The sequence below is a fragment of the Elephas maximus genome, chromosome 10 (assembly GCF_024166365.1).
Source record: "Elephas maximus indicus isolate mEleMax1 chromosome 10, mEleMax1 primary haplotype, whole genome shotgun sequence".
NCBI classification, from domain to species: domain Eukaryota; kingdom Metazoa; phylum Chordata; class Mammalia; order Proboscidea; family Elephantidae; genus Elephas; species Elephas maximus.
The window spans coordinates 89,556,150-89,571,726 of NC_064828.1; the positions used below are offsets into that span (position 1 = coordinate 89,556,150).

The window sequence follows — 15,577 nt, forward strand, 5'->3', positions numbered from 1 at the left end:
TTCAGCGGCTACTCTTTCCTGCTCCCAAGTTGATCCTCCTTGCCCTAGCCTCTGGGCTGCCCAGCACCCTGGCTCTTGCTGCTTGATATTATTGTGTCTTCAGGGGAGCAGGTTGGACCTACTTGCCTGGTCTTTAGCACTGTAATTCCCCATTTATTCAGCACTAAAAACTTCCCTTGTATTTGCCCTTTTCCTGTCCCCCTACTAACTCCCCGCTACCTCCATCCCATCACAGGGATAGTACAGAACCAGACAGCATTTCATTCCATTGTGCGTGGGTTGCCATGAGTCAGGGGCCGGTTCGATGGCAGCTAACAACTTCACCACCACCACCCCTTCTGGTGCACCCCGTGTTTTGAAAACTCTGATCAAGCTAACTGTGCTTTATAAAGGATGATTCATTTGTTCTTCTCATTTTTTCTTAATCAGAGATGTAACTGCTAATCTGAGCTCTGATTGGCTGGAAATAACCAGTGTCCCCCTTGGGCTGGTAAGATTCTAGCGCAAAGCTCAGACACAGGATGCTCTCCTTGGCTGGCATGTTTATCCAGCACAGGTGAACAGACCTTTCCTCAGGGGCTTTTTATAATATGAAAGCTCAGTGGCATTCTCCCACTTCCATTGCTACCTTCAGAGGCCCGTGGGGACTGGACCCCACTGCTAAGGAACCCTTTCCCTGGCAGCTTTCGTGCCTGGCAAGTAGGACTGGAAGGACTCCAGGGAAGGGCAGAGCGTTGTTTGAGGCTCTCAGGGTAGCCTCTGAGGGGTTTGTTGCCACTTGCAGGGCAAGATGGGCTCTGGGGCTGCCCTGAAGGGATGCTTTTATTTCCTCTTTCCTCCAAGATTGGTAAAGGGACTGGCCCTCCCTCGCCTACCAAGGACCGGAAGAAGGATGTATCCTCTCCTCAGCGGAACCAGTCCAGTCCCCATCGCAGGAACAGCCGTGGGGAAAGACGGTGAGGAGATGGGATCTTAACTGGGTGGGCTGAAGAAGACATTTTCTTTTCCTCTCATCTTCTGGACCCCCTTTACCCCTCTCTTCCCTCGCTGTCACCCTCTTCCTTGCCCGCACCCAAGGGAGGTGATTTGGAATGGTGAGGTCCTGTGCTGACATCTCCCAACAGCAATTCAGAAGGAAATAAAGCTCAGCTGGCCCCACCGGCTACCGTGCGGGGCCTCAGTGGCGGGCCAGTAGGGCAGTCAGGAGAGCCCAAGCACATGGCAGAATGGATTATGTGGGAGGCAGGGTGGAAGGGGTGCCCCTGCGAGGCGTGTGTTCTCCTGAACCTCAGATGGGCGGCTGGGTGGATGGCTTTGAACAAACCTTGGTCCCCGTGACTCTGGCTTTTGCCTAGATCTAGATGGCAAAAAACATCCCATTAAAATGCTAGGCTGCCTCCTCTGATCCACATCTCAGTCTCACTCTCGCTTTAAATATAATTGTCATCCAGGAGCCATCTCTCTGGTATGAACTAAGGGGTTCCAGGCAGGCCTCTGGCACCAACGTGCCCATCAGCATTCACTTTGATTGGGAGGCTTCTGTACAGAGCAGACTTCCCTTAGAGAAATTTACACTGTACGCTGTTACCAGCCAAGCCTGGCCAGATTAGCTGACCTCCAGCCAAGAACGAGAGCCAGTAAGAGAGCCAGGGACCACGTTCAGGAGCGTGTGGGCGGGGTGGAGTTTCCAGAAACACTTCCACTCTGCTGTGTGTGAGGCCCCGTGGAGAATGGAGGGCAGAAGCCACCACTTGCTCCCTCCTTCCCGTCTCCCTAACATGGTGACCACTCACCTCGACCCCCTGCTCTGCTCTCTTCCTTACTGCAGGCCATCTGGGGAGAAGAAGCCGTCTGAGCCCAAAGCCATGCCAGACCTCAATGGGTACCAGATCCGGGTGTGAGGAAGTGGCAGCACCCCGCTCATCCCGCTCCTGGGGGCCGGGACCTACCTGTTGGACCAGCCACGTTCATAGGGGAGGAAGGGCTGGTGAAGAGGCAGGTTGAAGGGCAGCAGGAAATATGTGTTCTAGCTCAGCTGCCCAAACTGCTCCCTCTCCCACTGAGCCGTGCCCCCTAACTTTGGGCAGATAGGCGGTTAGTGTTTTGTTTGGAGTTTTTAACTCCACGACTGATGTGTATTTGGGAAAAATGTATAACTAATGGATCTGCCAGTGGCCAGAAGGCCAGTGCTTCGGAGGCCTGCATGCATGGGCTGGGTGAGGGGGCTGCCGGCTCTGCTGGCACCCTGCCCCTGTCCTATGTTGGGACATTTCCTGGCCCCACCAGGTCTGAGGCTTGGTGGGGTGGGGGAGGAGGCATAAAGGTGTTTCTTCAGTCTGTCTGCCTTGGCAGAATATTGACCCAGGGAATGGGAAGCAGGGTAGGAATCATTGGGAAAGGTCTGTGTCACCCATAAATCAGGAGCTTGGCACAGGCCACATCTGCCCCCAGGAGCAGGAGCCCCTGGCCCAGGAGAGCCCCACGGGCCCCTGGGACTATTCAGGCTGGCACCACCTACTGGCTCTGTCATGCTGGGGACAGGCTATTTGAGCACCCAGGAGAGAACCCCTGGGTGAAGATGTTCCCAGGCCCCAAACTGCCTACTGGCTCTACTTGCTCAGACCCAACCCTGCCTATGCTGTAGCCCAAGGAGCTCTCTGAACGGTCTGGGCTTTTGTGGAGGGCCCAGGGCTGCACTGGGGTCATGGGGACTGAGCAGACAGGGCGGGTGGGACACTCAGGCCTTGGGCACTGCCCAGCAGTGGGCACTGCTCCTCCCCATGTTACCTCAGCCCTTGTTGGGGAAATTGAGAGCAGACCAGGATGCTTGTGGCTCAGGCCAGCCTTCCTGGTTAGCAGCCCAGCTTGGAGGCTGCAGTGATGCTTAGGCCTGTCGCATGGGCATCTCGTCAGGGCCCTGGCAGGGCAGAACCTGAGCAGCTGGGGTCATGCAAGATACCTGGCTGCGAAGTGAGAGCCTGTGGAGAGGTTGTCAGGGCTCAGGAAAGGAGGCTTAAGCAACAAGGAAGTGTAGGCCAAGGGCACCATGTAGCCACTGAGTGGATAGAACCCAGGAGCTGGAGGTGTATGTGAGAAAGGGTTGGGGGAAAGTTTAGGATCAGATTGCCTTGGGGGGTGGTGAGTTCTCTACTTCAGGAAGTATTCAAGCAAAGACTAGATGGCTACTTGTCAGGAAGCTATACAGAGGATTCAAGTTCTGGAAGGGTAGTTGGATGAGATGAACGGTAAGTTTTTGCTGAGAGGCTAGGATTCAGTCAGGGCCAGCTGTCAGTAAGGCTGTGGAGGTGCTTGGAGCCTGGATAAGAGAGGGGTCAAACTAGAGTAGTAAATCCAGATGCCCACAGGGGCCAAGCAGGTACTTACAAAGAGGGCTGCTGGGCTGGGGGGACTGAGGCCAACGAAGAAGGGTAGACCGCACTAGAGGGGCCGCTGCTACTCAGCTCTTCTCACAGTGGGGCCCTGAGTTGCTAGGTCACCTGATGTTTCAGAAGCCAGAACTCTGAATTTTTATGTGAATTCTCTGATTTTTAAATGTTGGCAATCAATCAAAAAAATTTAAAAACCCAATACAGGCAAAAAAGAACAGCAGTTTGCAATCTCTGGAGTAGAAAGAGCTTGTTCTGGGAGAAGTCCACTGAGATGCTTTGAGGGAGAAAGCGAGACCGTTCTAAGCTTCCTAGAGCTGGGCTGGACCAGGAAAGGGCCTTACAGCCACAGCCGAGAATGAGGAAACGCCGTTGAAGTGCCTCCCATAGTGAGCAACCATGCTGTGTTCCTCCTACTCACGGTCCCAGCAGACTATGGATCTATGTGGTGCTGTCACCACAGGGGTGGAGGGGACTAGAGAGAGTGCAGCTCTCAGCCTGTGCCTGAGGCAAAGAGGCAGGGGAGGAAGAGACAGGGAGACCTCTGCTGATGCAGAGAGGCACCAGAGCCGGCAGCTCATCAAACCAGCAGCTCTTGGCCCAGAGCCAGGCCCAGCAACGGGCAGCCAGAGGCACTCTGGGAGGCCACTGGTTGGTCCCTTCCCCCGCCAAGTTCCTCATGGGTTCAATGGGCCCTGGGGAGGTGCCCACTGGCCCACACCCTGGCCAGGGCAATCCGAGGGGCACTGTGTTATGACCCCTGACTCACCAGCCCAGCCCAGCTTTGAGGGAATGCAGATGGTGTTCCCAGGTTTGCCTAAGGCAGAGATGGCTGTCTTTGGGAGGTGTGAGGCAGAAAGCAAACTCCCTTCTGGGTCTGGATGTGGGTGCCCCAAGGGGGCCACTGATCAGCAGGGGAGTGGTCCCTCAGATGTCTTTGGGACTTCCCAGGGAGGACAGGAGGACAGGGCTTGAGAGGAAGGGATGTATGAGGGAGCTGGGAGCTCAGGTCAGGAAGACATGGAGGAAGCTGCTTCTGATACCAGAACCCTAAAAGGACACCGGGACCCACTAGCCCTCTAGGAGAAGGAAGTAGAACGAAGCCCCAGCCCCTCTTTCAGATTCCCTAGCACTCACCTTTCCTAAGCCAAGACCTCGGGCCTATGACCACCACAGGATATAGCGGTGCTCTTTATTTCCCACGTTTCTCATATGTAGCAACCCTCCTCCTCCCTTCCCGGGTGTGTTTACACAGGCTCTGCTCCCTGGGGCTGGCCTGGCTTCAAGGTTTCTAGGGAGGCACAGAGGCAGGGACTTTGGGGCCTTAGTCACTATCCTTGGTATAACCTCATCTCACTTCCTCTGAGGGACAAGGGCCTGGCTGTGACCCTAGCTTCTCCTGCCTCAGGTCTGCCTTCCAGCACTCAGTGTGGGCTCATCTGTACCCTCTGCTGGGTGAGGAGGGGTCAAGATGAGGTCAGAGAAAGCTGGTTGGCGAAGGTGGGCCAGATCCGGGGTGACAGCAGGGTCTCCCCCAACACCTAGTTCCTTATGCTCGATACCAGGGTGAGAGCACTGGGAAGCTGGGTTGAGGGAGCCTTCCGATCCCACCTGCCAGGCCTCTCCCTCCCATGGCCTCACCACATACTCATCTTCCCCTCACCCATGTGCCAGATACCCCATGCTTAACTAGGGCATGGCCAGTGGGGAAAGCAGCAGCTCCCTGGTCCAGGGGCTGTACCGATAAAAGCCCAGGGCTGAGGGGCCCAGGGAGCTGGGCTTTTGAGAAGGCCAAGTTAACCTCTCTGGCTTCCTGCCCTCTCAGTGTCATCTCATGCCCCCACCCCTTCCAACTGGGACTTAACTTCCTGGCTCTGGGACTCGGTGTGATTCTGGCTGGTAGAGTGCCCAGAAGCCTGCTTGCACAGGTCTGATTTTCTTGCCTGGATTATTTTCTACCTTAGCTGCAGTGATGTCCCCAGGCCTACTCTCTCTACGCAACTTCTCTGGCCTTTGAGTGCAGGGATGTGAAAGCTGGGGTCCACTATATCGATGGCTTCTTTGTGCCAGAGCTCAAGTCTGTGGAAATTCCCACTAAAAAGCCAGTGTGAAGGGCAGGAGACAGTCCTCTGGAGTATGGGGTTGAGGTGGCAAGTCTGCCCCCACCAGGCCCCTGCCTTTTACCAGCTTCCCCAGGCCAGGCAGGGCTGCCATGGTGCTAGTGGCAAGGCCATCAGTACTGACCCCTTGCCCCATCTTGGTGCTCTGGAGTCTCAATTCTCTTTTTCTTCAAGTCTGACAAGAGAGAAGAAACTCGGGTGTGCTTGGCCCTGGGGCCTGGTGATGATGGAGCACCCCCTCCCTTAAGTTTTGTGTTCGGTTGCCATGTTGTATTAGACTTCTAAACTTTGTTCTTCCAGTCCTGCTCATGTCAGTATTGCCCCTTCCTTTTCACACTTCATCACATTCCTGTCTTCACTTCTCCCCTGAAATGAATAAAGTCTCCCCTGCTCGGTTGTGTGGGCTGGGCAGATACCACAACATGCAAACCTTGCCTCTCTCCTTTCCATTGGGTTCTTCAGCTCCAGGGGAAGTACCTGGCCTGGAGGAAGGGAAGCCTAAAACCAGGAACAGGAGAACTTCCAGCCCTGCAGTCATGATGAAACTTTTGGGATTCCAGACTTTCATTCTCTCACTTACTGAAGCCACTCAGCTCTTGTGAACCCTAAACTGTGGGCAGATCTTTCCTGTCGCCATAAATGAACCCCTTTGCCTCCCTCACACAGCAGGCTTGGTCTCCCGGAGGCAAGTCTGCCCTCAGGGTACATTCCAGAGCCCTGCTCTTCCTATCCTAGTCCACAACAGACCATCAGGCACAAAGGAGAGAGGAAGGGTGAGTGTTCCCCTGAGAGATGAGCTTGTTTCAGGAAACCATAGCAACAGGGATCCCTAGGTCCCTTCTAATCACAGTCCATAATCTATGGTGGTTAAGGCAGCCGCTTTGTAAAACACCTTTTGTTCCACCACCCCATTCCAGCCCCCTTCCTTCCTCTCCATTGTCCCTCCTGCTCTTCCCACACTTTGAGACAAGCCCAAACAGATGGCAGAAATTGAAATATCTCTTAGACCCCACAGCATTTTTCAGCCTTAACCCCTCCTCCGCTTCTCTGTTCTTTCAGAGTTTAAGAGTAAAACCCAGACTTACAAAACAGGAGGTAGAGTATCTCCTACTTCTTATCGCAGCCAACCCCCAAGGAAGCCCTGGCTGGAAGTGGCGTTTATTCTCAGGAGTGTGGTGGTGAGCAGTGATGGGAAGAGGAGGGGCAATCGATTGGAATCCATGAATGTCTTGAACTGCACACCATTAACTAGAGGCAGTTATTTACTAGTATGTTTAAATCCAGCTAAAATGATACCCAAAAAGGGCCTTTTAATAAAGGTTACCTGAATTTGTGAATAATTTGGATTTTACGCCTTTACGTAAAGGCAGTGTGGTAAATTATACAAGGTCCAGCTAAAATGACACCCAGTACAGGGCCTCATGGGCCGGTTTCAATGACATGGGGTCATACACTATGGGCCACTGGACTGCTCTCAGGACTGCTGGACAAGTAAGTGCTTGTCATGAGTCAGACAGGCTTATCATGGACACTGGCCCCAGGTAAATGTTATCATATACACTCCTGGGCCCATCAGGATCCAACTTGCTGGGGAAGAGTAAAGGCATTATTGTATTTCCTGCTGTCCTGTTTCATTCAGGCTCACAGCATGTACTTAACTTAGACACTTGACTAATGTCTTAGGCTGGGTTCTCTAAAGAAGCAAAACTAATAAAGTGTATAATATATGTAGACAGAGATTTATATCAAAGAAGTGGACCACACAGTTGTAGAGGCTGGAATGTCCCAAGTCCATGGATCAGGATAGGTTCACGTAGCCACAAAGGCTGGGGACCCAAGATCGGCAGGTCAGAGAGCAAGGCTCTTGCTCACAGGCTGCGAAGATCAATGAATCCCAAGATTGGCAGGCAAGACCACAGGTAAGCTGATAGCTCACGTCCCAAGAACCAGAGAGCAGAAAAACAGGAGCCAGCTGCAGGATCCAGAGTCAGCAAAAGCCCACAAGCCTTGCCAGAATGTCCACTTATATTCGATGCAGGCCACGAGCCCAAAGAAACTCCCTTTCAACTGATTGGCTACTCACAGCAGATCCCATCATGGAGGTGATCACATTATATCAAATCTCATCATGGAGGTGATCACATCATTATATGACTGCCAAACCACTGAGAATCATGGCCCAGCGAAGTTGACACACAACCTTAACCATCACAACTAATGTGAGTTGGACCTCTGGATGCAGGTGACATTCCTGAGCCCTGAAATGAAGGGGATGAGGCTCTACCATCCCCATCTCCTGTGAGGAGCTGGCATCTTGACTGTGGTCACAGTGGTGATAGGAAATAGTGGTCATGTCAAGTAGGGCTACCTGTGAACCTTGGTGTTTGCCAGTAGGTGGAGAAAGGCCTGGTGAGTGGTAGAGACTGGCCACTCTGCTCAGCTCTCTAAGCCCAGCCTACACGAGAATGTGCACATAGATATCTGGACTCCCTCCAAACCCCAACCAGAAAAGATCTGGTCATGGGAAAAACAAAGCCTCCAAGAACTTTAAGTGTAGCAGCCGCTCTTCTGTCCAGAGCTGTGCGAGGCCCCAGGCCTCAGCATCACAGGGACTGAACTGAGGACAGGACAGTAGGGCAGATTTCCCTTCAAAACACATTAAATTCACATTCTCCCAGCCCAGGCTCTCTCTCATTTGGCTGGCCTAGGACAGTTTTGTTTTGCATGTTTGGGAGGGGAAGAGAATCTCACAGGTGTGGTGCTACTGGGATGGGTCTGGAAATGTGGGGCTGCAGGTCAGCTCTCTCTTCCCCTAACAGAAAGTAGAGGAGGTGGGCCCCACCAGCTCCTGGGAGAAGAGAAGCCACACTTCTGCATTAAGTGATCAATCCAAAAACAACCCTCCTCTAGTTAGTAGCTACACCAGGGCAGGAACTGGAAAGAAAAAGAAACAGCAGCAGCAGCCTGGATGGTTGTTTCCTTTCTTTGTCGCCAGCTTACAGCTGCCTCAGCACGCCCTTCCCAGGGCCACCCCGGTGTGTCTGCCTTATCACTCCTACTCCCAGACGGCCTGTGTTCTGAGGAGCCTGAGGTGGCAAGAAATAAAACAAGGGAGATTCTCAATTTATACTCTGAGATTTCTATTTCTTCAGACATAAAAATATAGGAAAAACACCAGAACTGCCACCTCACAGTGCTACTGTTTACTGATGGAGCACTTTGTAAGCTAATAATTGTGTTACAGAAACCTTTAGTGACTGAGGCAAGTAGGGGAAAACCTTCCACCCCAGGCAAAGGGCCTCTGGGGGTACACCTCAAAGCTTAAAAAAAATAATTCTCAGCCCATGAGCCCAATCATCCACCCTGACTAGGGAGAACAACTATGTACCCAACGCCTACCAATAATACTCTGGAGTTCTTGGCATCCCTTTCTTGCCAAAGCCCAAACACAGCAATTTCAGATCTGAAAATGCCTCATAAGTGGAAAAGATTTTTACTTTAATATCTATTTCACCAAGGGATGTGAACTGAAACAGGTAACTTACCTAGTCACCAACGAGCCAAGCCACGAGGACAAGTTGTGATCTGGCCACCTGGGTAAATTTTCTTTCCACTAAATCAGTGGGTCCCAACTCAGGTGGTTCAACAGAAGCACCCAGGTACCTTTAAATAACCCAGGTTCTCAGAGATTGAATCAGAGGTCTGAGGTGGGGCCTGAGAATCCGTTTTCAGCTGCGGCCGAAAACCACGCCTGCTTTCAGGGCTTCCCATGGGCATGCAGGCCTGGCTGGGCTTGCCACATAGGGAGCTGGAGGAGAACAAAAGTACTAGCAGAGTTAAGCCTGGGAAGGAAGAGAAATCATTCCACCAACAGATGGCCCGCAGCTCAGCCCTGGCTCCAGGATGCAAAGAGATTATCCGAAATAGATGCTTGGCGGGAGGCATCTGGCACCTGCATAGTGCCTCGTGCAGCTGCCACTGCTCTGAGAGGAAAACACACCCATCATGCCCTACTTTCAGCACAGACACTCCTGAAACACAGTGTGGACTAGGAGGGGCACGAGGGCAGCAGATGGAATAAGATGAGAAGCAGTGCAAAGAGTTATTCTCCTATAGCTTGGGAACGACAGGGAAGACAGCTGTACCCAAGTCAGGGCAGGAGGCTTTGCTCAAACCCTGGTCCCCCCAGGCCTCAGAGCAGTGGGCATCCAAGGGAGGAAGTGGTACAAGATGAACAAGGCAGATCCATCTGCCTCAGTTATCAGAGGAAAATTACAACAAATTTCTCCAGTCTAGATTTAGGGCCTGAGACCCCCCTGCCCGACCTCCCAGATCAAAAGCTCCTGTCTCTTTCTCTCTGCCCACCTCATTCTCCAGGCCCTCTCCCCCATGCCCTTCAGAATCCTAATAAATGACCAACAGTAGGGGAAAATAGGTAAACCTTTATTTGGAAAAAGAGTTTAAATGACTATTTAAAACCCCCATTTCATTTCCAAAACAAAAACAAGAAAGACAACAAGGAAAAGATAATCTATCAAACGCTGCTCTCTGCCATCTTTAGCCACCTTTAACGTGCATTTCCTGGCAGGACAGAACAGAGGGAGGGACCCTAGTCCTAGGAGCCAACAGGGCACTATCTCAAGACCATCTCAGGAGGTACCAGGAGAGAGACAAACAGTGTCAGCGATGAGGAGTGGACAGACAGGCCCGGTACCCAGGAAACCATGTTTCAAAATGTACAGCAGAGAGAAATAAACCCAGGCATGGAAAGCCCATAACCATGAATGCAGCACAGAATTCAAGCTGGGTCTTTCTTTGGCTTTCAAAAAAAGAGAAGGGCATTAGCCTCTGGAACTGTCCCTAATAGAAGCTTCTGGCCATTGTCTTCAGTCTCCTTCTGGAGGCCAAGTGGGGCAACTGCAACTCAAACCTGTGAGGCTAATAGCTGCTCAGGAGTCAAAAGGGTGCAGGGAGGAGCTAGCCCAGGATCAGCCCAGGCCACACCCCTGCAATGACAGAGTAAGCATGCAGGTAGCACAGTGTGAGCTAGGAAGCCCCTGAGCTGGCCAGTGTGCGCCTGTGCTAGGACAGGGTCAGTGGAGGCAACAAGCAGCCGAGGCCTTGCTGGCCAGAGCACATCCTCAAACACCGCCACTCCAAGTTCTTGCACCAGTTTTGCCCAAGGCCACCACTGTGCTAAGGTTTGGCCTGAGCTAAATACTAGGCTTTTCTGGGGAGAAATGGAAGGGACTAGAGGAGGAGGGAGGCAACAGAAAGTAAAAGGTGGGTGCAGGAAAAGAATTGAAACCTGTTTCTAAGGTGTGCAGAGGAAAGAGAACAAGTTCAGCTGAGGCAGCCGCAGAGCCTCCCTGCTCCTCCCACTACTTCTCCTGCCCTTGCCCAGCTCTCAAGGCTGCAGACTCCAGCGAGACAAGACAGTTTCCTGGGGTGTTTCTCCTTCTTTCAAAGTGTTAAACCTCAAGCCACTATCCCAGCCTGATGAACCCCACGTGGGGTTCAAACTTTGTCTCCCTCAGGACAACATGGGGAAAGGGAAGAGCCCTAGAGAACTCATGCCAAGCCTCTTCGGAGCTCTGGATCAGAGGCCTAGGGGTCACTGGGGCAGGTGGTGCATCCCTGAATCTGCTGCTCCAGGCTGTGGGGCCCCTTTATTCCCAGAGGCCAGATAAAGACTATCCCTCAGTCGGCATGATGCATGCCTAAGGAAACAGAGAGGATTAAAAAAAGAAGGGCCCACACCCCTGCTGCTGCCTGGCAGCACACAGTACTAGATCACACCCGTAACTGGTCCCTAGGCCTACAGCCCCTATGTGGAAAGTGGCTGGTCAGAGGCAGCCATGGCTCTACACAGAGCACTCCCACCCCAAGAAGACACATGCACAACACACACAGCTCACAGGTGCATGCCGGGCAAGAGGGCTGGGCCCCGAGGTCATGAAGGCGGGGAGAAGGTTAGGCAGAAGGTACCAAGAAACGGACTGAAAGCAAATAACCAATGAGATCAATAGCTCCCGCAACCCTGGTAATTAAAAATCAAGGGGGAGCGCTGGATACATGGAACGAAGGGGGAAGCCCCCTTCTGCCTCTCCCAGGGCCACTGAGTATGTGGCACAGGATTAGGAAGAGGTTGGGCGGGGCAGGGAACAGCTGGGGGAAATCTAACCATGGGAAAAAGGGAACAAGGGGGAAAGGAGGGGACTTAAGTTTCTTGGATCTAGGTTTCCAGAAGCATGGGATTATTTCCACAGTCTCTGATCCAGTGAGCTCTTCTGGAAGAGAAGCCCTCTTCCCCTGGGAGCCCCATCATGGGGCGGTGACTTCCATCCCAAAGCTGGCCAATAGGCAGAGGTGGTCTGAAGAGTAGAAGGGGTTGGGTAAGCCATTGGCAGCCCAGAGAATCTCTTCAGAGAGGAGGGAGAGACGGCCCAGGAGCTTGAGAGTTCCATCTTGATACAGCCTGCGATCTGGGGTGCAAAGTGGAAAGCAGTGGATAAAGAAGCCACCGTTAGGCTGCCTGAGGCCGGGAGGGAGTCTTCTGTAGGCAACATTCCCCTCACTGCCCCACTCTCCCTCACCTCTGCCTGAAGAGGCCTCATTTTCTCAGAGATACTCCATGATAGTATCAGTGAATAAAGCAGGGGGTGCGGGAGACTGTGGCAAGCTGGAAAGTGTATGCCCAGGCCCAGCATTATAGGACCTTCTGATTTTCCAGGAGAAGCTGGAAATCTAGATTTTTTTTAAAATATGAAATCTGAATTTTAAACACAGGCAATTAATTTAAACATTAAAAAAAAAAAAACATTCTGTAAACAAAATAGGCATGGGGCTAATGGACTGCTAGGCTGTGACTACTGGTCTGGGGTGAACAGATAGGAAATAAGGTCTCTAACCTAACCAAAACAAGCCCTGGTGGCACACTGGTTAAGCACTCAGCTGCTAACTGAAAGGGTGGCAGTTCAAAACCACTACCTAGCTACTCCTCAGGAGAAAAATGTGGCCATCTACTTCCATAAAAATTACTGCCTTGGAAACCCTATGGGATAGTTCTACTCTGTCCTACAGGGTCGCTCTAAGTCGAAATTGACACAACGACAACAGAAACTTAACCAAGTCTCTCACTAATTGGCTGCTGATAAACAAATTCAGTCGCTAACTGGTGCTCTATTTTCACCTCTAGAATAGGGGTAGAGTGCTTGTTCTATTTACCTCTCTCTAATACTCCAAGGATAAAGAGAAAGAAGGCAATCAAGTGTCCTATGAGAAGTATAATGAGGAGACCAGTGCCAGGTAGGTATGAAATCTGCTCCTTGCCTGGTCAGGCTCCAGCAGACCAAGCCATGCCACCAAATGCCTCACCTACTATCACCTCCACCCAGGGACGCTCAGGGTGAGTTCCAAGAACCCAGGAACCAACAGGCTTACCAATTCTGTCCCCATTCTCGCAGGACTCAGCTGAGAAGAAGATGTAATCCACTGTCGTGCCAAGACCCATGGGCATGGTGGTGACCTCTGGGCAGCCGTGCTGGGGCAGGAAATGGGTATACACCGAGGTCAGGTGGAGGCAGTGCTGGATGGTGCCTACAGTCCTACAGGGATAGAGGGGGAGATGTCAGTCAACAAAAATTATTGAAGCTTTCCCAAGGTCACTTTCTCTGTGGGTTTTATGAAAGGGTTTTTAAAGAATGCTCCCAAATGACTCAATTTCAGCACATTCTTTACCATGCTAATAAGAGGCAGACATTCTTAGTTAAAATTAGCCTAGAAACAGGCACATTTATACTGAGTCCCCCTGACATTCCTTACTCCCTACTCTCCACTTGCTACCTGGTGAAGTCTACTTAACATACCCGAGTGTGGCCCAGCTCACTTTTCTGTGAGAGCTCACCCCGAGGCTTAGGGTACACTGGCTTTGTCATCTACAAGAACATGGGGCGTGGGAGGAACCTCTGGCCTCTGCACACCTGTATGCCACTCTTAGCACGTATTAGGAGAAGACAGCGTTTAGCAAAAAGTGCTCCCCCTAAAATCAGCCTCAGGTAAGACAGTGGGAATCTCTCTCATAACGTAGGAGGGACTGGAATGAAAGTGGAAGGGAACTGGAAGGAAGATTACCTGGGAAAGGCAGGCTCAGGCTCGGATGTGTCTTCCTCAAGGACAGACTCGGCCCAGCCAGCAGGTCGCTCTGTAGAGGACGAGAGAGAGAAAGATTTGATCATTCATAGACTTTTTTTGGGGTTAGACTGTGAAGCAGGTCAGAGCATCTCCCCTGGATTCTCTCTCGGATCCTTGACTGGATTACTCCAGAATGGGAAACAGAAAGTGAGAAGGTGAGGGGAGAAGAAGGCAAAGAACCAATGCCAGGAACCTAAGGAAGGCAAACTTAGAGCCCTCTGACATAGGCATTGTCTTCCTTGGCTCAGTACCAGTTTTTTTTTTTTTTTTTTTAATTTAAATTTATTTTCTAGAATACGTAATACAGCCACACGGTAAAAAAAATAAAAAATAAAAATGTAGAGAAGACAGTGAAAAGTCTCCCTCCCACTTCTGCCTCCACCACTCAATTCCTTTCTCCAGATGCAACCAATGTTACCAAAATCCAGAGATTTTTCTATGCACATATCATAATATGTATGTATGCATATGTAAATACAAACATACATATACACATATATGTATATATGCATGCATACATACATACAGTGTTGTTGTTGGTTCCCACTGAGTCAACTGAGTCACGGTGACCTTATTATATACAACAGAATGAAACGCTGCCTGGTCGTGAGTCATCCTCATAATTGCTAGCATGTCTGAGTTCATCACTGTGGCTATTGTACCAATCCATCTCATTGAGGGTCTCCCTTGCTTTGCTAACCCTCTACTTCACTACACATGATATGCTCCTCCAGCGATTGAGCTCTCCTAATGATGTATCCAAAGCAAGAGAGTCAGACAATGTTCTGTTATGAACCATAAGGTTTTCCTTCAGTCATTTTTGGAAGTAGATTGCCAGGTCTTTCTTCCTAGTCTGTCTTAATCTGGAAGCTCTGCTGAAACCCATCCACCATGGTAGCATGGCTTCCAGCATCATAGCAACACACAAGCTACCACAGTACAACAAACTGACAGGTGGGTGGTAGATACATACATATACATATAGATAGAAAGAAAAAAGAAGACATTAATTACCAGCATCAGGAAATAGAGAGACATTACTACAGACCCTACTGACATGAACAGGTAACAAGGATCAACAAAATTGACAAACCCTTATCTAGACCGATCAAGAAAATAACAAAGAAGATGCAAATTACTAAAATTGAGAATAAAAAAGGGGCCTGGGCCATCACTATCACCTTATAGACATAAAATAGATTATAGGAGAATACTATAAACACCAGTATTCCAATAAATTAGATAACTAAGATGAAACAGACAAATGCCTACAAAGACACAAACTGACTCAAGAAATAGAAAGTCTGAATAGATCTGTAACAAGAGATTAAACTAATAATTTTAACACCTCCTACAAATAAAATCCCACGCATAAATGGCTTCACTGATGAAGTCTACCAAACATTTAAACAGAGAATACCAATACTCCACAAACACCTGATACCTAAACTGGACAAAGACGTCACAAAGAAAAGATACAGATCAAGATCCCTTATGACTATAGATTAGAAAAGCTCCACAAAATACTAGCAAGCCAAATACAGCAAAATAAAAAATGATTATATACCACAATCAAGTGCGATTTATCCCAGGACTATAAAGTTGATTTAACATTTGAAAATCAATTAATGTAATACATTAATAGAATGGAAAACCCTGGTGGTGTAGTGGTTAAGTGCTACAGCTGCTAACCAAGAAGTTGGCAGTTCAAATCCACCAGGTGCTCCTTGGAAACTCTATGGGGTAGTTCTACTCTTCCTATAAGGCTGCTATGAGTCGGAATCAACTCGACGGCAGTGGGTTTGGTTTTTGGTTTTTACTAATAGGATAAAGGATTGAAACCACATGATCATCTCATAGACATGGAAAAGCACTTGA

At 50.3% G+C, this 15,577-nt stretch overlaps 2 protein-coding genes across 2 annotated transcripts in view; one reads left to right on the forward strand and one right to left on the reverse strand.

The window, feature by feature from the left end:
- VASH1 (vasohibin 1) overlaps positions 1-5,929 on the forward strand; it is a 24,260-nt gene extending 18,331 nt beyond the window's left edge. The window contains exons 6-7 of the mRNA XM_049897871.1: positions 844-956; positions 1,829-5,929. Of these exons, the coding sequence (XP_049753828.1) occupies positions 844-956; positions 1,829-1,901 (186 nt within the window). The 3' untranslated portion in view covers positions 1,902-5,929. The remainder of the gene's footprint in view (positions 1-843; positions 957-1,828) is intronic.
- ANGEL1 (angel homolog 1) overlaps positions 5,363-15,577 on the reverse strand; it is a 49,027-nt gene continuing 38,812 nt past the window's right edge. The window contains exons 8-10 of the mRNA XM_049897869.1: positions 13,640-13,709; positions 12,950-13,113; positions 5,363-11,991 (exon numbers count right to left, since the gene is read on the reverse strand). Coding sequence (XP_049753826.1) covers positions 11,831-11,991; positions 12,950-13,113; positions 13,640-13,709 — 395 coding nt within the window. The 3' untranslated portion in view covers positions 5,363-11,830. The remainder of the gene's footprint in view (positions 11,992-12,949; positions 13,114-13,639; positions 13,710-15,577) is intronic.